This window comes from Hyperolius riggenbachi, chromosome 3, assembly GCF_040937935.1.
Source record: "Hyperolius riggenbachi isolate aHypRig1 chromosome 3, aHypRig1.pri, whole genome shotgun sequence".
In the NCBI taxonomy this organism is placed as follows: domain Eukaryota; kingdom Metazoa; phylum Chordata; class Amphibia; order Anura; family Hyperoliidae; genus Hyperolius; species Hyperolius riggenbachi.
Genome location: NC_090648.1, coordinates 382,717,817 through 382,745,193, shown reverse-complemented (window position 1 = coordinate 382,745,193; position 27,377 = coordinate 382,717,817). Strand labels below are relative to the sequence as shown.

Below are 27,377 nucleotides of genomic sequence, written 5' to 3'. Positions count from 1 at the left end.
ATTCCCAGTGCTTGAGTGGGCGATTCCTTTTTGTGCCTTCTAAGCGTTTTTCCAGAGCGGTTTTGTAATTCACTCCCTGACGCAAGTCAGGAAGTGAACTCTTTGACCCGGAAAAGAATAAATACAATGTAATTATTCTTAAAAACGCTAACGCAATTGCTGTACACAGCAATTTTGTGAGTGTTTTGCGTTTCTCCTATACTTTCCATTGAGGCGGAATCGGCTCAAAAAATGGTCCATGCACCGCTTTGCTGCCCGCACAGCGCATGACCCGTGCTGATATGAACCTTCTCAGACATTCATTGCACAAGCGTTTGGTGGGCGATTTCAAAAATTGCCCACGTGTAAAAAAAAAAACGAAAAACCCTGCAATGTGAACAAGCCCTGAGGGCAAATATGGATTGGATGACATAGCCCCCTCATTAGTTATTCTGGTCATACCAGCTGGCATAGGGGAAAACGGGTTAAAAAAATCTGCGTATGTGGAGAGGGTGCGAGTGTGAGGGAAATTAGGGATCATATGGCACTTGAAAAGGATGTTATCACATGATTTAACAGGGTTAAATGAGGGAAAGATATTCATAGGCAAACACAGGGGGGGGTTACAGCTGCCCAAAATCCCCCCTCAGACCAGGGCCAGTGCAGTGTCTGGGGACAGGCACAAGTTGAGACACCAGAATATCTGCAGGTATCCTACAGCTCACAGAACTGCCCCTTCTTTCCCTGCTACTGTTGACTTTGGATGTAGCAGCAGAGGGTGTACAGAGCATGGAGCAGCAGTGTGTGTACAGGATATAGAGCAGCAGTGTGTGTACAGAATATAGAGCAGCAGTGTGTGTACAGAATATAGAGCAGCAGTGTGTGTACAGAATACAAAGCAGCAGCGTGTGTACAGAATATAGAGCAGCAGCGTGTGTACAGAATATAGAGCAGCAGCATGTGTACAGCATATAGAGCAGCAGCGTGTGTACAGAATATAGAGCAGCAGAGTGTGTACAGAGCACGGAGCAGCAGCGTGTTTAGAGCACGGAGCAGCAGCGTGTGTACAGAGCACGGAGCAGCAGCGTGTGTACAGAGCACAGAGCAGCAGCGTGTGTACAGAGCACGGAGCAGCAGCGTGTGTACAGAGCACGGAGCAGCAGCGTGAGTACAGAGCACGGAGCAGCAGCGTGAGTACAGAGCACGGAGCAGCAGAGTGTGTACAGAGCACGGAGCAGCAGAGTGTGTACAGAGCACGGAGCAGCAGCGTGTGTACAGAGCACGTAGCAGCAGCGTGTGTACAGAACACGGAGCAGCAGCGTGTGTACAGAGCACGGAGAAGCAGCGTGTGTACAGAGCACGGAGCAGCAGCTTGTGTACAGAGCACGGAGCAGCAGCTTGTGTACAGAGCACGGAGCAGCAGCTTGTGTGCACTGTACAGAGCACGGAGCAGCATCGTGTGTACAGAGCACGGAGCAGCAGCGTGTGTACAGAGCACGGAGCAGCAGCGTGTGTACAGAGCACGGAGCAGCAGCGTGTGTACAGAGCACGGAGCAGCAGCGTGTGTACAGAGCACGGAGCAGCAGCGTGTGTACAGAGCACGGAGCAGCAGCGTGTGTACAGAGCACGGAGCAGCAGCGTGTGCACAGAGCACGGAGCAGCAGCTTGTGCACAGAGCACGGAGCAGCAGCTTGTGTACAGAGCACGGAGCAGCAGCGCGTGTACAGAGCACGGAGCAGCAGCGCATGTACAGAGCATGGAGCAAGCAGTGTGTGTACAGAACTGGGGAACTTAAAGGGAACCTTAACTGAACGGGGGGTAAAGAGTTTCACTTCCCTGGGGCTATTACCAGCCCCCTGCAGCAGTCCTGTGCCCTCTGAGCCGCTCTGGAATCCTCCGGTCCCCCGCTGTCACTTAGTTTCGTTTTTGACGACTCACCAGTCGGCCGGCCGCCATGCATATTATTGGACGCATTCCCTACTGCAATTAGCGCTGTTGCGGACCGCAACGCGTACAAAAATACGCGTTGCCACATTCCGCACGCGTAGATATGTGGCAACACGTATTTTTGTACGCGTTGCGGTCCGCAACAGCGCTAATTGCAGTAGGTAATGTGTCCAATAATATGCATGGCGGGCGGCCGGCCGACTGGTGAGTCGTCAAAAACTAAACTAAGTGACAGCGGGGGACCGGAGGATTCCAGAGCGGCTCCGAGGGCACAGGACTGCTGCAGGGGGCTGGTAATAGCGCAGGTAATTGAAACTCTTTACCCCAATCGGGGTAGATCGGACAGTTAGGAAATAATTGTCAGATCCTGTCAGTCGGACGGGAAATTGCATGTACCCAGCATGATATCTTACCATATTATTATACTGTATTGAGAGTGGCTGAGGCAGACCTTTCTGAAATCCCCCCCCCCCCCCGAAAATCCTGGGTTTGTCCGAATTTGGAGAGGAGGGGGGGTAGTCGCAAGACACAGCAGGTAGACATTACCTTGCCCTGAAGCCGAAACATTGGATGTCACACAGAGAAAACATTGACTGCAGGGATCACCTCTCAGCCCATACATGGTAGTGTACTACAAACGGGGAATATTGTGTTGTCACCTACGACTGCAGGGAGATATTGTTTGGTCACTTGACTGTGCGGAGGGAGTCATCTGTAACCTGACGCTGCGAAGAGGAACTACTAGCATCACTCCTAGCATCCTATGAGCTGCTGGTTGTTGTGACCCAGCTGATGTTGGTTGTGCCCAGCGTGGCACCGTCTAGGCAAGGCAGAAAGCCAATTACACTCCTGCATACTGAAATGCTACTGTGCTTGCATGCCCCACCTCCATTCCTGTAGTGTACCTGTATGAAAGGGGGAGCTCCCTCTGGCCCTGCCCCCGCCTGGTCTGCGCTGTTGGGCGGAGAATGTTGGCTGCGGGGATGGGCGGTGATACTACAGTAGGAGGCGGGAACGGGTGGAAGCTTGTGTTGTGTGAGGAAAGTAGTCTGTGGTGGGCAGTGATTGCGGGGCAGCTAGTGGTGGGCGGGTATAGCAGAGCACTGGGTGGGCGGGGATTCGTATACTCTTGGCTCTAACTCTTGATACTCTGGTGTGGTGGGTGGGAATAGTTCTTGGTACTCTGGTGTGGTGGGCGGGGATAGCAGAGGTTTGGATGGACGAAGGTCGCTGCAGGCACGACTAGATGAGTGAATGGGAGTTGTGGGCGTGTTCTGGCGAATGCGCGCTCCCGGGTAGGCGGGTTCAGTGATCGGGTGCGCGCTTGGGGAAGTGCGCGGTCCCGGGCTGGCAGACATGGCGGAGGATGGCGGCAGCCCGGAGTGGGTGATCTCTTTGCCCGGATCTTGGAGGGCAGCCATCACTGCTGGGGGACGCGTCTTCTTTATCAAGTAATGATGGAGACAGTGGGTGGCGGGGGTGTCATTTCGCATTATATATTCTGTATGAAGATCACATGTACATCGAGACTCCCTACATTAATCGTTACTGTGTGTCACACTGCATCCCAATATATATTCTGCATGCCACTGTGCACCAATACTGCTTCCCAATACACACGTTTCCCGCACCAACTGTCCTCAGTATACCCTCTTCACTGTACCCCATTATGCACGCTGTCTCTCCCTTCATCTCTCCTCTTCTGTACCCCTACAGTGAGGAGGCCAAAAGCACCACCTGGTTGCACCCCATCACTGGGGAGACCATCCTGACTGGCCACCGGAGGACCCCAGGTGAGTCTGTGCATCCTGCATACTGGCTTTCTACTGAGCTCATGTCATTTGCTATGCACATACTTTTCCTGATACACATGCATATACCTTTTTTTTTTTTTTTTTTTTTGTGCTGCATACCTTTTGTGTACACGTCACCAGGGTGACAATGATACCAGCCATGTCAGGACCACAGATGAGTCTGTGTACGCTATATATTACACATACTGTACATATAACCTTATATGTTACAGAACCTGTACTTTATCTACAATGATCTGCCTCATTCTGTCACCTCGCCTACATATATTATTCACATGCCAGTACAACATGTCTATGCTTCATGTACAACTGGTGTCACTACTTGTACAGTTGAACTGTAAAGTTACATCTGGTATTATGTATATACACCTTTGCACTGTACATTCATACCCACTGTCAGTGTATGCACAAACCACTATGCAACACAGTCATGATCAAGGTGTATATACATTGTATACCATACAGTCTTTCCCAGTGGTTAGGTATATGCCATTGTATGCTATATATACATATTACCTGTATTATCATATCCTATCAGTGTATATCTACACTTGTATAATGTACAGTCATGCTCATGAGCAGTGTGCATATACACCTGTCACATGTTTGCTGTACAGTTGTACTCAATCTCTGTGTATATATATATCATACACACTTAAATACTGTACAGTCATACTCAACATCAGTATATATAACCTCATAGTAGTATCTAGGTATATACTTACCTGAATACCATGCAGTCACACTCAGCATTTATATGTATACACTTGTACAACCATATGTAGTATTTTTATATGCGATCTGTCATCTGTACACTCACTAAATGTCTGTGTGTAAAATACAAAACTTTGTCATATGTAAAATTTACAGTCTTGCGCAGTATTAGTGCATATGCATATCTCTCATTTGAATCCATATTCTGTATTGGGCTACCTGTAGCTGTGAGTACATTTGAAATCGGTGCTGGTAGACTTGGGCGCAGGATTCAGCGGTATATGGCTGATCCTGCTTCTGCACAAGTCTGGGCCGTTTTAATTACTATTCCCCCTCCAGGCCGACATGGATAGTGGGGGAATGAAATAATTCGTCTTCCAGCGATTGCTGGAGGCCGAATTATTGTGTTTTTTAAGCAACCTCGGCTCCGTCTTCTGATGGACCCGACGTTACTCGCTGAGCGCTGCAATAGGAGTGATTCCTATTGTAGTCTATGGAGGCGCCGGCTGCGCCCAAATCTAGCAGCGCTGAAAAGCACTGCTCCGGTAGCTGTCCCTATAATTTCTAGTTTTACTTGAAGCTGAACTGGAGTTCCAGTACCAGGGTATTATGGTACTGATTGGCCTACCAATAACTGCAGACTTTGCTGAATGCTTGGCTCCCGGGAACCTTGATCCTATATTATCCAATGGACTATCAACAGTTGGGCTCTGTACATTTCAATAGAATTTTAACAACTGGGTCCTGCACATTTCAGTACCTTAGCAGCAGCTGGGTCCTGTATGTTTTACTGTAGTCGCAGACATTTCAATGGACTATTGGCCTATCAGCAATTCGGCTCTTTACATTTTACTGGACTAGCCACACTCTTTGTACATTTGACTGGACTAGCCACATCTGGGCCATATATATTTCACTGGACTAGCATCAGCAAGACCCTATACTATATATTTTTTGGCTACCAACCATGGACCACTGGAGTTTGAGTAACTGAGACCTATACTATTCTTTAGACTACTAGAAACTGGCTTCTATTATTCACTGGACTACCAGCAAGTGTGACCTTTACTTTCCACTCATACTATTCTTTTCACTACCAACAATTGGTTCCTCTATTATCTATTGGACTACCAGCAACTGGGACCAATACAATACACCAGACTACTAGCAACTGGCAGCTATGCTATCAACTGGACTACCAGTCTATGATAACCTATGGACTATCTGCAACAAGGTCCTATTCTATCCACTGGAATATCAACAACTGCACTATACACTGGAGTACCATCAACTGGACTGTAATACTATCCACTGGAATATTATCAGTTGGGCCATATATTATCACCTGAATTACCAACAACTGGGACATATATGTACTGCAGTACCATAATTTGAATCTATCTACTGGATTACAGAGAATAAGACTATAACATTTACCAGAGTATCATCAGATGAGGCAGACTCTATCTGCTGGACTGCCAACAGTTGGGAGCTATGCTTTCCATAGGATTTCTGACAGCCACACTATAAGAATACTGTCTATTGGTTTGCCAGTAACTAGGTCTCCGGCTGTTATTGTTGCTTGGTTGCCATTGCTTTCAACTGTTTAAAGGACACCTGAAGTGTGAGAGTTATGAAGGCTGCCATATTTATTTTCTTTTAAAGTGGGATTGTCACCATAAAAATACAATTTCAACAGCAACTGGTCTGAGTGTATTAAGTGATAAAGATGCTGATCCTGCATTTAAAACTTTCAAAACTTTTTCTGCAGTTATGATTTGGAGTTATCACATACTTAAGGAGCATTGGCCCTTTAGTAGCCAGTGCCAAACAGTTGCATGCTGGGGGTTCTTTTTATCTATAATATATTCCTCCTCTTCCATTTATTTCCCTGCCTAGCTGCTTATCTGAAACTTGATCCCCTGTTTACTTGTGTTTACAAGCAAAGCTGAGGTGACTCAGTGATTGGAGGAGAAAAGAGAAAAAAAGTAAAGGGCAGAACTAACATCAGGATTTAGCCTCAAATCGTGGGCAAATGACATGGTTCCCAACAGGAACAGAATTCTCTTCATTTACTATATAACATTCACTGAAATCAAAACGTGGACAGTACAATACATGTGTTATGTAAGTAGATCAAGTATTTATCTACTTATATATGTGTGTTTTTTTCCTTGCCATAGTATGGCTAATCCTACTGCTTTAAGCAATACCAGTTGCGTAGCAGCCCTGCTGATTCTCTGCCTCTAATACTTTTAGCCGTAGACCATGAACAAGCATGCAGCAGATCAGGTGACATTTTTGTCAAATCTGACAAGATTAGCTGCATGCTTGTTTCTGGTGTGATTCAGCCAAACAGATAATAAGGGCTGCCAGACAACTTGTATTGCTTAAAGGAGTTATCAGGCAATTATAAGCAAAATAAGTGCTACTTACCCGGGGCTTCGTCCAGCCCCAAGCATGTCCTTCGCTGCAGCTCCGCTGTTTGCCGCCGCTTCCTCCCGCTCCCCGGCGATGATGTCAGGTCGACCTGTACTGCGCCTGCACGAGCAATCACCACCACGTGGACCAGAGTGTACTGCGCAGGCGCAGAACTACTGTGCCTGCGCAGTACACTCCGAACCACATGGCGGTGATTGACAGCGCCGTGCGCACTGGCGCAGTGCAGGCCGACCTCCAGGTCGGCCTGATGTCATCGCTGGGGACAGAGAGACAGCGACAGCGAATGGCTGATGTTGGAGCTGAAGCGAGGGACATTCTGGGAGCTTGGGGCTGGACGAAGCCCCGTGTAAGTAGCACTTATTTTGCTTATAATTGCTGATGACTCCTTTAAAAAAAGAAATATGGCAGCTTTGAGCCAATCACAGTAATTGTTCTCCCCTGGCTCTTTCAGCCGGGTGCTCCACCCGGCTGTCATCAGCTCACCTCCTCCCATTCTGTAAGCAGAGTTGCACACAGAAGAACCGGCCCTGCATTCTCTCATCTCGCCCCACCCGGCTACTTTTTCATGCCACCCGGCTACTTTTTCATGCCACCCGGCTACTATTTCATGCCACCTGGCTGGAAAAAGTTCTGGGGAGAAGACTGACAGTGATCACATTAACTAATTTGGGAACGCACAACTATGACCCATTAAAGACCAGAGCCTTCTTTTCATTTTTTTTTTTTCTTTGTGATAACCGATTGGCTCAAAGTGATCACAGGGTCAAGAGCACCGCTATTAGCTCAGTGTAGTAAAATATAAGCCACATCAGGCTTAAGCAACCACAAGTGCTGCCTAGGTTTTACTACGGGTGGTCCCGAAGAAGTTAGTAATCCCGAGCCACAGCTTGGGATCAAAATCCGAGGCATGCTTTAAAAGAGGATCCTATTGAGGCTTCCCTCACTGACTTGAAGCTCCCCATGGTTAGGGGTGTCCCCCCTCCACATGGGGGCCACGCAGCTCTTCCTTCTGAAACATGGCTGCACACTAGCCCATCCGCACATGTGCAGTAGCATGGAGTCCGCGGCTCCGGCTTACTGCGCATGTGCGGGTGGGCTGGGTCTGCTATTGCGCGCCCACGATATGATTAGCGCCAATGCATCTTCTGGGGAGCCGTGCTCAGCGACGGGGGACAGCAGAGTTGGGAGGTAGGTCTCAATAGGATCCTGAGACTTTCCTGTCTTTAGGTAAGTATCTAATTTGACTCGGTTATTCTTTAAAAAAAAATGGTCCTTTAAAGGGAATGTCCAGGCTCCCTAAAAAAAATATCTACTTACCTGGGGCTTCCTCCAGCCCCTGGTAGCCGATATGTCCCACGCCACAACTTCACTCTCAGCTGCTGGCTCCCATTCCCCGCTGACTGCAGAGGCAGTAGTTCTGCGCCTGCGCAGTACACTTCGGACAATGTGGACTTGATAGACAGTGGCGCTTCCGCAGGCACAGTGGAGGATGACCTCACAAGGTCAGCCTCTGCAGCAAAGAGGACTTACTTTCTAAATGTTTTTAAATAGAAAATAAAACCATGGAATATAAAAAAAAAAAAAAATTGGAGTAGGAGGATAGATACAAATGTTTATCTCATCCGTTTATTTTCACCTTGGGTTCACTTTAAACGAGGTCACTGCTCAGCCCAAACATTCTGTCAGTCATAGCGTGTTTGGGCCAGTGAAATCTAGGCACTTCTTCAACCCATCTCTACCGGGGTGGAGGCTGAGCAGACCGCTTCTGCCTTCCTGGCAATATCCTCTTTCCTGAATGTAAGACTACCGCTAGATTGTGAAGGACTTCATGGTAGATCTCAACTGCACTACTTTTTCCATTCTGTATACACAATTGTGCTCCTAAAATTGTACATAGGTAGATCATTTTGACTTGCTAATAAAGTAGCTCACAAGCTGAAAAAGTGTGGGCACCTCTGAAGTAGATACTAATATAACAAATTATTTTTTGATGTGGACGAACTATTTAATATTAGTCTTTAGAGTTTAGTTTGGGAGATAAAATCCCTTTAAATTTAACACTTAGAGCTAAGGGTGTAGGGAAGAAAGCCAGGATTAAGGTTCCATTCACACTTGGCAAACGCTAGCGGTTTTTAAAAATGTGTGCTGTTAGAGATTGCATAAAATGCAGTATCTAATGTTCCCACTAGTGTGTTATCGCACTGCAGTATCCATTTTTGTCTTCTGCCCTATTCAGTCAAATGAATGTGGTTAGTGGTATTGTGTGGTGCCACCTGTGTTGTGCAGTGTGATTGTATCCTCAATGTTGGATGGATGTACATCAGCAGTGGAATGGTGCAAAGGGTAGTAAAACATACGGTATGTGTTGTTTACCCCAGTCTTATGTGGCCTCTGCCTGCCTGGGACCCTAAAGAAATTATATCCTGGACTGAAAGAATGGTGGTATTATGGCTAGCACTTTTGCATTGCAGCTCCTAGGGTCCCAAGGCTCGTTATAGAAGACTAGTGACCTTAGCCTGTTTAAAAACGGGCTAGGTCTGTCTCCGCGCGCCTGCTGCGCGTATGCGCGCTCCCACCCGTCGCACGCCCGCTCGCACACCCGCCTGGCTGCGTCCCTCTCGTCTTCCCTGTGTGAGGCTGGGTCCGTGCTGCGCACATGCGTCGTAGCAAAAAGCACGGACCCAGCTACACTGAGTCAACTGTCCCTGCTACGCAGGGACAATTGCCTATTATTATAGAGAATAATATATAGATAGATTTTACATTCTACCTGTGTTTGTGTGGGTTTCCTCCCCCATCTCAGAAACATTCAGATAAGTTAATTGGCGTGAAACTTTGATAGGGACTATGACAAATGGTAGGGAATAGATTGTGAGCTCCTCGGGGAAACAGCAGCATGTCTATATACCCTTTAAAGCACACTGCAGAAGAAGTCAGTGCTATATAAATTCAAAATAATCACTTGCTTGCAAAATAGGATCCACTATTAGAGGAGATTGTGGGAAAGAGTGCTAGCAGTAAAATGGCAGTGTTCAGCATTGTAGTAATATTGCCTGAGCCATGGATTTGAGAGAGCTGATATGCAGAGATCAGTGCTGAGCTCTGTATGAATATTGCGTGTGCTATGTGTGCGCGAGCGTGTGTCAGCAGGCACTGGAATGTACTTATAAAGTGAAGACGGTTTTCTCCTAAGAACAGAGATTATAGCGAATGCTAAGATATAATTCGGGGGAATTAGTGTCAGCTGATGTACTGCACTGACAACGCTACACCCTGCCAGACGCGCACAAAGATGTAAATATTTACAGTGAATTCAGGGATCTGTGCCTTTAATATAGGCCATGTATGGATGTAGAGGACTTGCAGATCCTGAGTGGCTGGAAGTAACCTGGTATCTTATACACGTTATATTCTTTTACCAGAATCCTGCCAGTCTGGGTTCTCTGTCCTGCCTTTTTCAGCATAGGCGAGTATAAGTATGATTGGTTGCATCTCGGCTCTCTGTAGCAAGTCAAATTTGGCCTACTTTATACTCACTAATGACTATTTGGATGGCATTCAGCTTAGATGCAGATGGCTGTTTTCATATTTCTGTGCCCCTTGTTTGTAAACATGGTGGGGATGTCATCATAGCGGAATTGCTGGGAACGCAATATGGAGCATGCTCGAGTGATGAGCAGTAAGTATGTCAGGGCTATGTTAAGGTCTTACCCCAGCATAGAAAGTCATGGATTGTGCGGGGGGAGAGGGAGGGCGAGTTAGGGGGGATTTAGTTAGTGCACAGCGGCGGGGATGCAGCGGTTTAGGTAGGACAGTAATGTTAAACACATTTTTAAAATAAAAACACGATTTATAGGAGACTTCAGTCAGTGTCTCTTTAATTATAATGTCTCTTTATTGTAGTGGTTTTTATGAATGTGTTCATTATTAAGCTATGTACCCACCTGGCGATATTTCCAACGACCGGCCATTTTTACACGACATCGTCAGGTGGGTACAGAAGCACGATTGCGAACGTCGCGCGATGACTAAAGACCGACATGGCGGATCTTTAAGATCCCCGATGACACTGCGCAAAGTATCGCGATCGCTGGAAGTCTCGCTTGCACAGCCGTGTACATCGCATGAGCTGATGCTTCACCCGCCAACAGGAAGAGGCATCGCTAGCGACTGTCGTCAAGGGGACGTCGCTGAACCCATCGAGCGGTGAGTACGCAGCTTTACTTTGCCCACCAATTTAGTGCTTCTTTTTACAGTACCCCTTTTATAATGTGCTCTATTATACTACTCCACAAAAATGCCAAGGATCCCCTGCAGAGTTCTCAAGGAACCCTGGGGTCCCAGGCAACCCTGGTTGAGAAAGCCTGGTGTACACCAATAAACAAAACACATAATTGGTGACAAAATACAAAATCGCTACAAAATACAGAATTGGTAATGACAGAGACAACCGTAACATGATGAATGAAATGTATAATGATTTCCAAGATACAAAAAGGGGAAGAGAGCCCTGCCCTTGCGAGCTTAAAATCTAAAGGAATAGGGGGGAAACAAGAGATGGGATAGTATACAATAAACATATAGAGGCAGTGTGTTTTAGGATATCTGGTAGGAGTGCAATTTTGTCTTAGGACAAAGGGGAAGTGGCCGTGGCCTAAGTTAGTATATGCTTGTCGGAGAGCATTTTAAAGGTAACAAAGGTTGGAGAGAGGCAGATGTGTTGTGGGAGGGTATTCCAGAGGAGGGGTGAAGCGTGTGCAAAATCTTTAAAGCGTGAATGTGAGGACGTAATTCTAGAGGAGGACAACAGAAGGTTGTGTGCAGATCTGAGATTGTGACTGGGTTGGTATCTGCAAATTGGTGAGGAGATGTACAGGGGGGTAAGATTGTGGAGAGCTTTGTAGGTTAGGGTTAAGAGTTTGAACTGGATCCTCTGGTTAATTGGTATCCAATGAAGTGCTTGACAGAGAGGGGCAGCAGAGGAAGACTGAAAAGAAAAATGAATGAATGAGACGAGCAGCTGAGTTCAGTACAGATTGAAGCGGTGACGGTATGTTAATAAATGAATATGTCAGCCTCCATATTTTCTCACTACAGGATCACTTTCAAGTTTAAATATAGTTTTGATATATATTGAGAAATAATTTTATTCCATATACCATACTTCCTTGTTTCTGTGCTTTCAATATGTAAATGTTTAATCGTATAGGTCTGTGAACGTTTGATCAGTATTTTTCCAATGATTTGTAAATGGGAGTGTCTACCACAATTACCATAACTATAATGACTTCATGCGTGCCATTATTGTAGTAAGAAATACTGCACCTAGCATCCTGTGCAAGTAGAGAAGTGGTATGTGGGCTTGCTTTGCACACTGGGAATGAGGTGTGCTAGGTAACTGCAGACAGAGAGAAGAGTATGTGCTGTCTGACTGTGCAGGCAGAGAAAGGTTAATGTGCAAAATGGATCTGTAGGCATAATTGAGGTCATGTGGAGTTTGTTTTACAGATAGAGAACTGTCAATGAGCAGGCTGGATGCACAGAATATGAATCGTGCAGAATTTTTGTGCAGGTAGGTAAAGAGGTTATGTGGAGTAATAGTGCAGGCAGAGAAGGGGCTATGTGCAGGATAGCTCTAATTAGCCCAAGAGGGGTAATATACAGACTATTTGTGTAGGCATGAGTGAACTTATTTGCAAAATGGTTGTTTAGGCGTTGATGAGGTTATGTACAGGTTGGTTGTCCTGGCAAATATGGAGTTGTGCACAGGATGGTTATGGCAAAGGTAGGGTTATTTGCTTGGTGATTTTGTAGTCAGAGAAAGGCAGGCATGCATACTGGGTGGCTGTGTAAGCAATTCAGTGGTTATGTGCACTTGGAATTTTGCAAGGAGGCAACGGGTGTATATTCTGGCAGAAAAAGGGTTATATGCAGGCAGAGAAAGCAATATATTGTGGTTGGCTTTTTACGCAGAAAAAGAGCAATTTGCTTGTAATTGTGCAAGTACAGAAGAGATAATGTGCTGAGTAGCTGTGTATGTAGTTAATATAAAGGTTATGTGCAAGCAAAAATGGGGTTTTGTCATAGGTAGGCTGCAGATTGGACAGAGCAACTGCCATTCACTAAATGCTGTTGAAAATAAATAAATCCCTGAGAATCCCCACATGAAGAGATGGACTAGTCCAAAACCTGTCGCTTCTGTCAGATTTCTACTACCTACTGTAAGTGACAGCAACATAGGAGAAAAATAATTTAGGGCTCATTTTACTCTGGAAAAAACGTACTTCTTATTTGTCTATGTTTGCACGTATTTTAACTTTACAATTCGCCATGGTGCCCCTCTAAGTGCTGGATGGCTGTGCAGGCAGGATAGGGGTTAACTGCTTATCTATGTGGTTGTCGGGACAGAGAAGTGGACATGTGCTATGCTAGTTCTAAGTGGCAGACAGAAAATGGGTTATTTATGGAGTAAGGCCTTGTTCACACCTAAAAACGCAAACATTTTGTGTTTTTTGTATGCTAGGTTTTTTTGTGTTCCCGGCACTCCACTACTGCACGCTGCATTTTTGAAAAAGCGATTTTTTTTCTAAGCGCTTGGCCAGAGCGGTTTTGAGATTCACTCCCTGACGCAAGTCAGGAAGTGAACTCTTTGCCCTGGAAAAGAATAAATACAATCGCCGCATAAAGCGGATTTGTGAGCATTTAGCACCCTTCCTATATCTTCCATTATAGCAAACACGCCCCAAAAATGGTACAGACACTGCTTTGCTGAACGCACAGCACACAAACCGCGCTGATATGAACCTTCTCATAAAGATTTATTGCATAAGCGTTTGTGTTTTTTTTTTTTTTTTTTAAATCGCCTGCACTTGAAAAAAGACCGATAACGCCCCTAGTGTGGACGAGCCCTTACTGTGCACACAGAACAGGTTCTGTGCTTGATGGTTTGTATGGGAAGTTATGTGCTGTGTGGGTTTGTGGGAAGGGTAGAAGTTGGCTGTGGCTGTTCAAGAAGGGAAGCAGGTTTGTGCAGGGGGATCTTGCAGGCAGGTCGGCAAGGAATTATGACTATGCTGGCAAGGCAGGGGTTGTCTACCACCTGAAAGCTACACAGGCAACGAAGAGGCAATGTGCAAAGTGGTTGTGCAGACAGGAGTAGCTTTGAGATGTGTGGGTATTCAAATAGAAAAGTGTTATATGCTGACTCTGCAGGCGGATGAGTTATGTGCTGAGTAGCTGCTTAATGGAAAAAGTGATTAAATGCTTGGTTTTCATGCAGGTTTTTGTGCAGCATGGTTGTGCAGGCAGAATGGGATTATTTATATTACAAAATTGGTGAAGCAGCGCTCACAAAAATTACAAACACATGCAATCGGGTGCCTAATCAGCCCCACAAAGGCAACCTTTTCCCAAGCAGGTCTGTATAAAGTTCAATGTATGCAAGTCCCCTAAGCCAATATGGCAGGAGACTGCAGGATGAAACCGCCAACAAGACTTAAATGAACGTTGGAGCGCTGCGGAACACACTAGGTTACACTATTTACACGCTAGGTTACACTAGTCCAGTCAAATCAAATATCAATATCCGCACTCTCCCTCCAGCAAATATCTTCCAATAGCAATGGATGAAGTTAAGAAAGCCCTTCACGCGTACAGATTCACCAGATCGAAGGGTCTAACGACCAGAATTCACATTGGCGGTGTGGGCCCTCCCGTCGCCTCTCCGGTAATTTGTATGTCGTTCCTGTCCCTCTCCATCTGGCGTGGATTTCCTCCGTTCTGCACAGGCTTGCAGGCTCTCTGATTCGGACTCAGCTTGTGAAAAAAGTCAGAGGACCCACCTCTAATAGTGTATTACTTCTTTATTAAAAGATTCCTTAAAAACAAGGCTTTAAAAATCAGCAGTGCAGCGAGGCTAGCAAGACATGTCTCTTATAGGGGAGTTAGCTCCCGGGTGGCCATGTCCCTCCTTAACAATGCCTCCGCTCACGCTCTCTATCTCTGCCGTTCTAAAAAAACTTGCCTGGGTTCACATAACAAGTGACGCCGCTCATTGACAAGTCTATGCGTGTTAACTCTGCGCCATGCGCATGTCCACAACTACTTCGCACGGAGGCTCCGTCCTACACGTTGCGCTGATCACAGCTCATCAGGGGCTTAGCGTAGTGACTTATCGGCTTCCCTTACAATACTGTAGTCCCTCCCCACAGCCCTCCAAGAAGTAGCTCCTCCTTCGCAGGTTAAGTCCAATCATTGTTTACTATCTTCAAGGTAGCAGGCGCACACTTTTTATCCGGGATTGTGTGTGATCTAAGCTAATTAATTACAGAAATAGTATTCAGTACAAATCTTCTCACACTCCTTTATAAACCTTACTACAGGTCACGATGGGAAAATGTAGAAATTCAAATGGCACTAAACACATCACGTAAAATTTAAAGATACAGGTCTAACTTCTTAAGCATTATTCAGGAAACAGTTCATATCAATATTGATCCCCTTTGGTTCAAGAGTGTCTGGCTAGTATATCCATTTGGTTTCCCGCCTGGACAACTCACGTATTTTATTACATCCCTGCCATGATTGATTCAATTTTTCTATACCACACATTTTCAACCGGCTCAGTCTGCATCTATGGTGGTTTACAAAGTGTCTTGGGACACTATGATTAATATGCTTTTTTTCAATCTTATACTTGTGTTCACACAACCGGGCCTTTAGTTCTCTCCCTGTACATCCCACATACTGCTTCCCACACTCGCAGCTTAAAAAATAAACCACAAATTTACTGCTACTAGTGATGAACCCCCTTATTTTAAAACTGCGTCCGTTACTTGAAGATGTTATTGTAGTTGTCCTGGCTGTCAATGCATCCCGGCACAAACTACATGTCCTTCAAGGATAAACTTTTTCAGGTGGTTTCGCACAGCTGGGTGCCAGTATTGATTTCAAATTATTAGCTCTCCTATATACAAATTTGGGCCTATTAGGCACAATAGACCCCAATTGTACATCAGCTTTAAAGATGAGTTGTCAGCCATGCTATCTCAGGAAAAAAAACCAAATATATAAGTAGATATGCTTGCTCTACTTACATAACATATGTATTGCACTGTCCACGTTATGATTCCTGTGAATTTTATAATGGAAAAGTAGAGAATCCTACTCTAGACAGTTTCCATTTCCATATATACTGTGGCTATTTTGAAGCCAGTCGTGATGTAATATTCACCCTTAGTCTCCTCTGCCTGATTTGCCCGCCCTTCACTATAGAAAGCGCATTGTTTCAGCCTGAGAAATTTTGGCCAATCGGAGAGGAACAGAAGTGTTTGAGAGGAAAACAGGAGGGAAAGAGGCTTCAGCCAATCAGGCTGCATCAGGCTGAGGTGAAAAAGAGAAGCAAAAAACGACAACCCAGCATGCCCGGCAACTTCTCTTTTGTGTACCAAATTTTCTGTGTACCAAATAAGTCATGTAAACTGGGGAATGATAATTTATCAACAAGAAAAGTAATAGTGATTTTAACTTTTGGATTGCCTGATTAGCATCCTTATTACTTGTTTACCAAATAAAAATAAAGAATTGATTTTTGATTTTATGCCCGACAGTTACTCTTGAAAGAGAGGCAGAGACGAAGCACCCCCATGTATTTTACCATATATATCAATGGGAACATGACAGTAAACACCTACTCTGCTCTATGTTTCATTCTTCTCTGCTAAATCTGCCTGTTATCAGCCCTGATAAGAATCCCCGACTGAGCATTCAGTCTAGCTTTCACCGGAATGGTTATAGCTGAGTCAGTCTTCTGTGATGTCTTTTCAAGCCCAAGTCTGCCCTCTTGTGGCTCTGCTTTCCTGCTATTTATCCTCAAAGCAGCAAAGCAGAGCCACAAGGGGGCAGACTTGGGCTTGAAAAGACATCACAGAAGACTGACTCAGCTATAATCATTCCGGGCAAAGCTAGACTGAATGCTCAGTCGGGGATTCTTATCAGGGCTGATAACAGGCAGATTTAGCAGAGAAGAATGAAACATAGAGCAGAGTAGGTGTTTACTGTCATCTTCCCATTGATGTATATGGTAAATTACATGAGGGTGCTTCGTCTCTGGTTCCCTATAAGTATGTTCCAGTGTCTGTTGATTATTTTTTCCACCTCTCTATATTGTTGATCAAAACCGGTGGTGAACTGGAAATCCACTCTGGTTTGTTTTTTTGTCTTATTCTGGAACACCTGTTCCCTTGGTAGACAAGCTACTCTCATTTTTTTGACATATACTCTCATGGTTATATCCTCTATCTAGAAACCTTTGTTCAAGGATTTCAGAATTTTCCATATAGTCCTACTGATATGAACAATTTCTTTTAATTCTCAGGAATTGACTCTTAGGGACCGATTTAACCCAATTTGGATGATAACTATCGGTCCCTATATAGCCATTTCCTGTCTGTGTCTTTTACAGTAGGTACGGGTCCATAATTTAGGCACCCCTTTACTTCCAAGTCCAGAAAATGTACTTTGTCATAGTCACATTCCATAGTCAACTCGATATTTCTATCATTATGATTTAACTTATCGATAAATTCCTTCAATGACTTTTCAGGGGAATTCCATATTATTACCTAGGTCGTCTATATATCTTGCCCATTTAACTATTGCGGAGGAGGCGGGGCCCGCCAGAACCTCCTCCTCCCAAACTGCCATGAAGAGGTTCACAAAGCTTGGTGTGAACCCCGCCCCCATTGCACATCCTTTTATCTGCATGTAAACCTCTGGTTAAAAACCAAAAATTACTTTTCAAGGCAAATTCTGGTAACCTGATAATAAAGTCAACCGGAATCTCGTTTAGACCTGTCTTTTGCAGATAAAACCTTGTTGCATCTACCCCTGCCGCACGGGGAATGTTTGTATATGTTGCGGCCAGAACCCGAAGTCTGGCCACTTCGGGTTCTGGCCGGTCAGATCTAGAAGTGGCCGGCTCATGCGGCCAATGTTCAAAATGAAGCTTCCCTGCGGACTTTGGCCGGCCAGAACGCGTTCTGGCTAAGAGTGCCCGGTGCTCCAACGTTTTGACCTACGCGTCGATTTTGTCTACTTTCCCTTCTGCGCGTGCTCAGTACTTTCCACGCCCACTCTGCATATGTGCATTTAGGTTTTCTAATTTCCCCTCATCGGTTTACCCTACGGGTGTGCGGAGTAATAGCCTGTGGCTGGAGGGAGTGCAGCGGCGTGTGTGTACCAATGAGCAGACCCCTTTCTAGGGGCCGTGCAGCCGCCCTGAGCATAGATGAATCACCTATTTCTGCTACATTTTCATACTTATTTCCATTATTACCTTAATAGCAATAACATACAGTGAAACTCATAAACAATCTCCCTATATCCATAGTAGGATATTTCGATTTGTAGGTCACCTCAATGGAGTTCTCCATCATTCTGTCATTAGCGTAGGTTATTTCGACAATATAGGACAAAACGTTGGAGCACCGGCCAAGTCCCGAAGTCCCCTCACCTCTCCCCCGCTGCCTGCACTTCTCAGACCTCACATCAGGACGACCCGGACCAGAGAGGCAGAGCAGCGCGCACACGCGACCCGCAAGACGCATGCACTTCCATGCTGAAGTGACGTCATTGCTCACTTCCGCATGTGAAGTGTATGGGTCAGGGCGGGTAGCGTGCGCGCTGCTCTGCACCTTTCCACCGCTCTGGTCGCCCTGATCTGAGGTCAGCAAATAGCGCAGGCTGCCCCCCCACAAGCCATGCAAAGCGCACAGCAAATCCCTCCAGCCATGCAAAGCACCCTGAAAAGCCCCCACCCCCCACAGCCATGCAAAACTACCCCAGCCATGCACAGTGCCCAGCAAAGCCCCCCAGCCATGAAAAAGGCCCAGCAACCCCCCCCCCCCCCCCAGTCATGCAAAGCGCCCAGCAAATCCCTCCCCCCAGCCGTGCAAAGAACCCAGCAAATCCCCCCCCAGCCATGCAAATCGCCCCAGCAATGCCCCCCCCCCCCCTCCAGCCATGCATAGCGCCCAGCAAAGCACCCCCCCAGCCATGCATCCCCCCTCATCTGTGACTAATCGCCACTGTAATTTGATCTCTCCCCTGTGTCACCTGACTGCCACAGCAGAGCAGCCAATGTAAAAGCACAGGATGTTAACAATATGTCAGCTCCCAAGAAAGCAGGATGTAAACACACTGCAGATTTATTGCAGGATTTGTAACAGCTGTATCTAAGTTAAATGCTTTTCTTTAATAAAAAGATTATTATGCTGTATCTTTAAGAGCAGAGAGGAAGTTCCGAGTACCATTCATGATGCAGGACAGGACCCGGGATGCTCTGGGATTTGTGCGTTTTGAACTTTGGCTGACTGACTTTGGCCATTTCTAGAACTGGCCGGCCAATGTCAGAAATTCCCAGCATTTTGGACTTTGGGCGACGTCAAATCGGCCAGTTCTAGAAACGGCCGGCCAATTCTAGAATTGGCCGATTTCTGGTTTTGGCCGTAACATATATAAGGATGACACATTTGCACAAAGCATATGTGCCTCTATGTTGGCCTTTTGTAATACCTGGATGGCATGTTTGGTGTCTGAGGAGATATGGCACCATTGCCACAGCCGGCTGCAGCATGTCATCCAAGTACTGGCCTAACCTATGGGTGACCGACCCCATCCCACTTATAATACAATACAATAACATTTCTATAGCGCTTTTCTCCCATAGGACTCAAAGCGCTTAGGCTCTCTCAGATTCAGTAATTGGTAGTAGGGTGAAGTATTCACACGACAAAAGTTATATTTCTGCAAATGCCAGACTGAACAGGTGGGTTTTCAGTCTGGATTTAAACACGTCCAGAGATGGTTCTGTCCTGATCTGTTGAGGTACGGAGTTCCAAAACATAGGGGCAGCATGACAGAAGGCTCTGGGACCAAAAGTTTCCAAGTGGACTCTGGGTATGACTAGATTATTGGAACCTGTGGATCTGAGAATGCAGGGATTGCTACGCAGCTGCAACATTTCTTTCATGTATCCAGGGCCTGGATTATTCAGTGATTTAAATGTCAGTAGGCCGATCTTGAATAGGACCCTCCATTCTATAGGTAGCCAGTGGAGGGAGTGCAGGACTGGCGTTATGTGGCAGTGACGGGGTTGGTTGGTTAGCAGTCTGGCAGCACTATTCTGTATCAGCTCTAGGCGGTACAAGTCCTTTTTTGGAAGGTCAGTGTAGAGAGCATTGCAGTAGTCCAGTCGGGAGGTAATGATGGCATGAACTAAAGTTGGTAGATCTTCTGGGAGGATAAGGTGCTTGATTTTTGTGATGTTCTTAAAGCGGTATCGTCACCATAAAAATCAAATTTCAACAGCAACTGGTCTGAGTGTATTAAGTGATAAAGATGCTAAGCCTGCATTCAAAACTTTTTCTGCTGTTATGTTTTGGACTTATCACATACTTAAAGGGATACTGTAGGGGGGTCGGGGGAAAATGGGTTGAACTTACCCGGGGCTTCTAATGGTCCCCCGCAGACATCCTGTGCCCACGCAGCCACTCACCGATGCTCCGGCCCCGCCTCCGGTTCACTTCTGGAATTTCCGACTTTAAAGTCAGAAAACCACTGCGCATGCTTTGCCGTGTCCTTGATCCCACTGATGTCACCAGGAATGTATAGCACAATCCCAGTATGGTCTGTGTCTGCGCAGTACGCTCCTGGTGACATCAGCGGGATTGAGGACATGGCAACGCAGGCGCAGTGGTTTTATGACTTTAAAGTCGGAAATTCCAAAAGTGAACCGGAGGTGGGGCCGGAGCATCGGTGAGTGGCTGCGCGGGCGCAGGATGTCTGCGGGGGACCGTTAGAAGCCCCGGGTAAGTTCAACTTATTTTCCCCCGACCCCCTTGTGACGCCGGGCGACGCCCAGTCGTCCGAGGATTCGCGGCCGATTGTCCGATCGCAACCGTGATCGGAAAACTGACATTCTTTATTTTTAAAATAGAAGTTTTTCCTTCCTGCCTTCCCCCCCCTTTTGCCATGAGGGCTGAATGGGCCTGCGTTAGCATATGGCTAAAGCAACCTGGTTTAGCAAGAAATCCTGTTAAGGCTCCCGGAAAAGCTCTGGTGACACTAATGTGCTAATTGGGCAGAGCTGAAATACCAACAGAGTCTATTCAACAGGGGAAGCTAGCACAGCATGAGGTCTATTGACACCTACATTCCTCCCAGTCTTGACGGCACCGACTAAACTGAGTATGGAATGCATGGCGTTGATAACTTTGTCACATTTTGCAAATACCATCCATGGGAGGAATATGAAAATTACATAATTTTGTTTCCCTAATTCTGTAGAATATGGTGATACTAGACATAGCCAGGTAACCCGAGCAGGGGCTGAGATATGAATAATGGGGTCCCCGTGCGCCCAAATATTGCAAGTTTGATGTCCTATGAACGTGTATTCTCAGCCCAATCTGAATATGAAATCGGTTTGCATGTGCGACAAAACCCCGGCGGGGTATGAAATTGGACATATTTTGTGGATGGCTGGAAGTTCCTCCCCTGAGAACTCACTGCCTGACACGCCCCTGGGCTGAGCTTGAGACTCCGCCCAGAAATGTCAGTGCTCAAAACTGATTGCATGAGGACCCCCAGCCAATTCCCCCACTTTCCATCATACCGAAAAGACTGCCACTGCTTGGGGAAATAGCAGTGGCCATCTTGCAGGCGGAGCAACGGCCATGTGGTTCGGCCATATTGCGAACTAACTGCAACAAAGGAACTTTGTCTTTTCCCGAACGGACTTTCCACAGAATCATAAGTATTCGTTCTTTTTATCCCTTTTTCTTTTATGTACTGTGTTATCACTGTCTCTCATCGTTTAATTGTTCACGATTGTCTGTATATATTAATTATTTATATTGTAACAAATAAAGGCTTGTTAAAAGGTCTTTACCTCTCAGTAAAACCTTCTATTCAGTATACACAGACGAGACCTAAACTTCCGAAGGGACGCTACTGTTTTGATAGATAGATAGGAATTGCACAGTTTTAACCGGTTGTTTGTTTCACAGGTCTATAGCCAGTTAGCAGTTATCTCTGGGCTGATAGAAAACAGAGATGGTGGCAAATCTACCCCTGGGTTGGAGTAAAAGTGTATTTTCGTAACCTCACAGGCTCCCTACTGCGTCGTGACGCTCAAACTCCGCCAATTCTACGCAGATTGCGTCCATAGCTCTCAATCTGTGTGCTAGAATCGGATCGGACGGTTTTGCGTGTTCACGGCCAGTGGGGCTCTTGTGACACCCCTACAGTATCCCTTTAAGGAACACTGGCCCTTTAGTAGTCGGTGCCATAGAATTGCATGCTGGGTGTTCTTTTTATCTATAATCTATTCCTCCTCTTCCCTTTATTTCCCTGCCAGCTGCTTATCTGAAACCTAATCCCCTACTCACTTGTGTTTACAAGCAAGGCTGAGGTGACTCAGCGATTTGGAGGAGACAAGAAAAAAAGTAAAGGGCAGAAATGACATCACGAGTTAGCCTTAACTGTGGGCAAAAGACATAGCCCCCACCAGGAACAGAATTCTCGTAATTGACTATATAACATTCACTGAAATTAAAACGTGGACAGTATAATACATGTGTTATGTAAGTAGATCAAGTGTTTATCTACTTATATATGTGGGGTTTTTTTCCTGGCATAGTATGGCTGATCCTACTGCTTTAAGGTGAAAATAGGATGATTTCACCACAGCAGAGATGTGAGTTCTGAAGTTTAAATCCATATCAATTAGAACTTCTAGGCTACGCACATGATCAGAGCTGTGTAGATCCGTGCCTCCTATTCCCAGTGGTGAAGACTGCAAGTTAAGTTGTTTTGTTGTCATGCGCTGCCCTCCGATCAGAAGGACTTCAGTTTTGTCTGCATTTAGTTTCAGCCAGTTGTCATTCATCCATTGCTGTAGTTCATGTAAGCAGGCGTTTATAGTTAGAGTTGGGTCTGTCACACCAGGCTTGAAGGAAAGATATAGTTGGGTGTCGTCCGCATAGCAGAGGTATGTCAGGCCATGTTTTTATGATCGGTCTCCCAGGTGGACATACATTCTCTCAGGCCTTCCTTTAGGATCTCTCGCAAATTATCATAATATTCTAGTATTCTAGTGTGGGATCCTTCTGTAATTTTTTTATAGGTGGATTCATCATTAACCAGCCTTGCCAGTTCTTGATTGTATTGCTCATTGGTCATAATGACAATCCCCCCCCCACCCTTATCTGCAGGTCTTACTACCAACTCATTGTCATCCAAACTTTTCTTAACTGTTGTGGGCAATACATCCCCTTTTCTTTCTGTGATTTCTTCTAAATTTCTACACACCATCCTTTTGAAAGTCTCCACAGTACTTCCCACAGGAGCCCCGTGGGGTTAAAGATAGAATTATTCCTCAGGGTGGTGTGCCTATACTGATCCTTCTGCCCCCCTTTCCAGGTGACTGCAGGTTTATCCAGAAAATATTTTTTTAGTATTCAATCTCCTGATACATTTGTTGATGTCTATATAAGTTTCAAATATATTCAGGGAATTCTTTGGTGCACGTTTCAAGCCTTTGGATAATATTTTTAACTCTTTATTTCCCACTTGACTTATTCTTTCTTTCTTTCTGTCCCCTCTGCATCCCCTTCTGCTCTTCTCTTTTATTTGATTTGATGGGATTATTTATATGATGGCTATGCAGGCAGTGAAAGTGACATGAAAATACCAAGTAGCTCTGCCGGCAGGGAAAGTGTAACGTACTTGACTGTTGTTTAGCTAGGGATGGGGTTATGTGCAGAGTGGATGTACAAACAGAGAAAGGGTTTTGTGCTGGGTGGTTTGCAGGAAGAGGAGGGATCCTGTACTGGGTGTTTATGCTGGCAAGGAAGAGTTAATGTGCCAAGTAGATGTGCATGCTGGGAAGTGGTTGTGCATGTGAGAATGGGGTTAAGTGGAGAGGGTACTGCCAGGGAAAGTGTTTTGTGTGTGCTGGCTGTTTAAATGGGGATCTGAGATTTATTTGCATGTTCTTGTTTACCCAGATATTGGCATTATATTTTGTTTATGGCTGATATCTACACGATATATGTTTGTAAATATATCTTATTTGCTTTAAAATCGAATAAAAAGATATGTTATAATTAAAACAAACCGGGGATCTGTTTTTTTGCATGTTGGCTGTGCATGTAGAGAAGCTGTTTGCTTGGTTAGCTGTGCATGCAGGGCATAGTTGTAACAGGAAGAGAAGGGAACATTGTGCTGGCAGGGAAGGGGTAGTGCGATAAGTGGCTGTGTATGCAGTGAAGGTATATTTTATGGGTGGTTGTGCAGATGGGATGGGTTACCTACATGGTGGCTGTGCACACAGGGAAGTGATTATAGGCTGGATTATGGTTCATATAGTACAGAATTTATATGCTGGGTGACATAGCTGGGGGAGAAGGGGATATTTGCTGGGTATCTGTGCAGTCAGGGATGGGTTATGTGCTTGTGGAGTAATGAAATAGGAAAGAGTGTATATACACATCCTGTACACACCATCTTGCACATCCATCTTCCTCTGCCGACCCATACAACCTTCCTCTGTACATCCCCTTCCGCTTTATGAAACACCAAAACATTAATCTGTGCTTCCAATGGTCTTCCTGTAGTTGTTGCTAATTCTTAACTGACATTGCCTTACAGATCTGCCAACAGGATGGGAGGAGGCATACACCTTTGAGGGAGCCAGATACTACATCAAGTAAGTGATATTGGCTGTAACTGCAGTGTTTTTAATGCTGAAACCATGAAACCATCAATATGAGTTAGCAGAGGTAGATATTGGACAGCTCTATGATTTGGTTGTGTCCCTGTGTTTGGCAAAGCTGGACCTGGTAGAGTTTTTTGAGCTGGAACTGATTCTAACTGTTGTTGATTGGAAGAGATGAGGAAGAGCTTACTGTGTGTTTTTTTTTTTTTTTTTTTGTGTGCAGCTGAACTTGTTCAAAGTTATGTAGATGAACACGAGGTAATAGCAGCTTCTGGCTGCTGTGGGTGGGGTGCCATAAACACGTTTTGTTTGATGTAATGAATTGGTGGTGTCGCTGCAGAATTAGAAAAAAAAATGGCACTTATTTTTTACATCAGATATATCGTATTATATATACAGAAATGCAAGAATGTTGTTCTGTCCATGTTCAACAGCCAAACACAATTGATTGGAAATTTGTCAAGGCTTTCTTCTGTCTCTGAATGGATAGAGAATGCTGTGTTCATGTTCAGGATATCTCTTATCTGGACACAGGTATTGCTGAATTCAGGTGGTGAGGGGAAGTTTCCCCAGTAGGTTTATAGAGAAGAACCGGCACTGAGATTCACCCTCTCCCACGTCATCTAGAATGAAAACTTCAAAATTGGGCTGGGTTCACACATAAAAGGTTTCCTATCAGTTTTTGACAGTTGGCATGAGTTTTGTATGAGTTTACTATGGCTGTGTTCACACATAAAATGTGTACATTTCCGGTCCAGTCTAGTCCTGTCACTTTTGTATTAGTTTTCTAGGTGTACAGTTCCAATCCTGTCAGGTGAAACTGATGAAAAAAATGACAGGATTGGACTGGGCCAGAAATGTACTTTTTGCAGTTGCAAATGCTGCATAGATTTCAGAAATGTGCTGTTATTATAAAATTGGGGGAGGGGAGCAAAGCATTTTCTAGCTTGGAAATTGTCAGGTTCTTGTTGTAGTCTTTGTTCCTGTGAGCAAGATGTTGTTCATGGCTATCCTGGTTCTACCAGCATCTGTGTAAACCTGAGGAACCTACTGGTTTGTGCCACAGAGGCTTTTTATTTGTCTGGCCTAGAGCCCTGCCTGTTGTAGCTGTCTGCTTCCTAAACATCTATAACAACATTTAGATACGCCTTGCAATTTATTTTTAGGATTATCTTGGGGAACAGAAGAATTTGAGAACTTGTGTTTCAAGTACACTTATCCTTTTCTTCTATTGGTTATCAAACATCTAGCTGCTGTTCTGTTGGTATCGCCTCAAAAGGGTTGGCTGTAATGGGTCAGGCACTGTTGTAATAGGTCAGTTATATTGATAAGCTTGGGAATATGAAGCCTCTCACAATGACACTCTCAAGCCCAATCTACACGATACGATTCTTTGAGCGATTCGATTACGATCCTATTAAATCCGACATGTCCGATCGGGATTCCATTCCATTCAATTTGCCATTGCAAAACAATGTCAAATCGAATTGAATCGAATCCCGATCGGACATGTTGGATTTAATCTGATCGTAAATAGAATCGTAATCGAATCACTCAAAGAATCGTATCGTGTAGACGGGTCTTCAGAGGCAGGAAAACTCGACTGAAGCACACTATCTTCCATGTACAATCAATATAAAAGGCAGCTCTGGATGTTTGCTTTTTATAGTGTGCTCTGCTCAGAAAATGGCAAAGCAGTGGAAATGCACCTGATTCACTAGCCCTAATTAGGGCCTATTTCCACTAGTTCTGCATCAGTTTTTCTGCATCCAGATTTCTGGATGTGGCTTTTTAGGGCCTGTTTCCACTACACACAGATTCTGGATGCAGAAAAACTGACTCCAATAAATGGCTATGGGAAAATATGCAACAGAAAAATTGTTTAGTGGAAACAGGCCCATAGGCTTTCATTGGAGTCAGTTTTTCTGCATCCAATCTGCGTGTAGTGGAAACAGGCCCTAAGGGCCCGTTCACACTGCACGCGCTTCCAGCCGCGTTTTGGAAACGCGTGCAGGTGGCCGACACGCAGGACATCAGACATTGCATAGAGTGCAATGTCTGATGTTCACACTGCATGCGTTCCGGACCTGTGCGGTCCGGGAATGCATGCTGCACGCAGATTTTACAAAAACGCGCGGCTGTCCCATTCACTTTTCAGTGATGGCGTGCGTTCGGACGCGTTGCGGTCCGCATGCGTGGCCGTCCGCATTTCGCAGTCTGAACGGGCCCTAAATGCGATTTTTCTGAGGTAGATTTCTGCATCGTGCATCTGTTTTCCCATACAATGAAAAAGTTAGTGGAATCAGAACCATAGACATTCATTGGAGTCAGTTTATCTGCATTCAGAATCTGATGCAGAAATCTGCAACAAGCCATCCATAATTTTTCTGCATCAGAAAAATTGCGTTTAGTGGAAACAGGCCCATAGGCATTCATTGGAGTCAGTTTTTCTGCATCCAGAATCCCCGTGTAGTGGAAACAGGCCCTAAGACTGAGTGGGTATTCTGATTCTTGTATTTGCTCATCAGTCTCTTTAAGCAGCAGTTTCTGCAGATGAATATTTTTCTTCTCTCTGTGCGGCTGTAGTGCCCTGACAGCTCTCTGTGCAGCAGGTGTTTCAGGCTGCTTCTGTATTGCAGAGTGTGCGTCCCTGGGGTCAGCGGGTGAATTAGTAGTCAGGTAACGCCGGCTGAAGAAACGCT

The 27,377-nt window shown here is 45.3% G+C and overlaps 1 protein-coding gene across 2 annotated transcripts in view; it reads left to right on the top strand.

Moving 5' to 3' along the window:
- Positions 1–3,197: 3,197 nt before the first annotated feature.
- Positions 3,198–27,377, top strand: part of LOC137561599 (pleckstrin homology domain-containing family A member 5-like) — a 39,976-nt gene continuing 15,796 nt past the window's right edge. The window contains exons 1-3 of one of the 2 annotated variants that reach the window (XM_068272909.1): positions 3,198–3,377; positions 3,643–3,719; positions 24,609–24,666. In XM_068272909.1, the coding sequence (XP_068129010.1) occupies positions 3,283–3,377; positions 3,643–3,719; positions 24,609–24,666 (230 nt within the window). In that variant the 5' untranslated portion in view covers positions 3,198–3,282. The remainder of the gene's footprint in view (positions 3,378–3,642; positions 3,720–24,608; positions 24,667–27,377) is intronic. The other variant, XM_068272910.1, reaches the window with a different exon arrangement.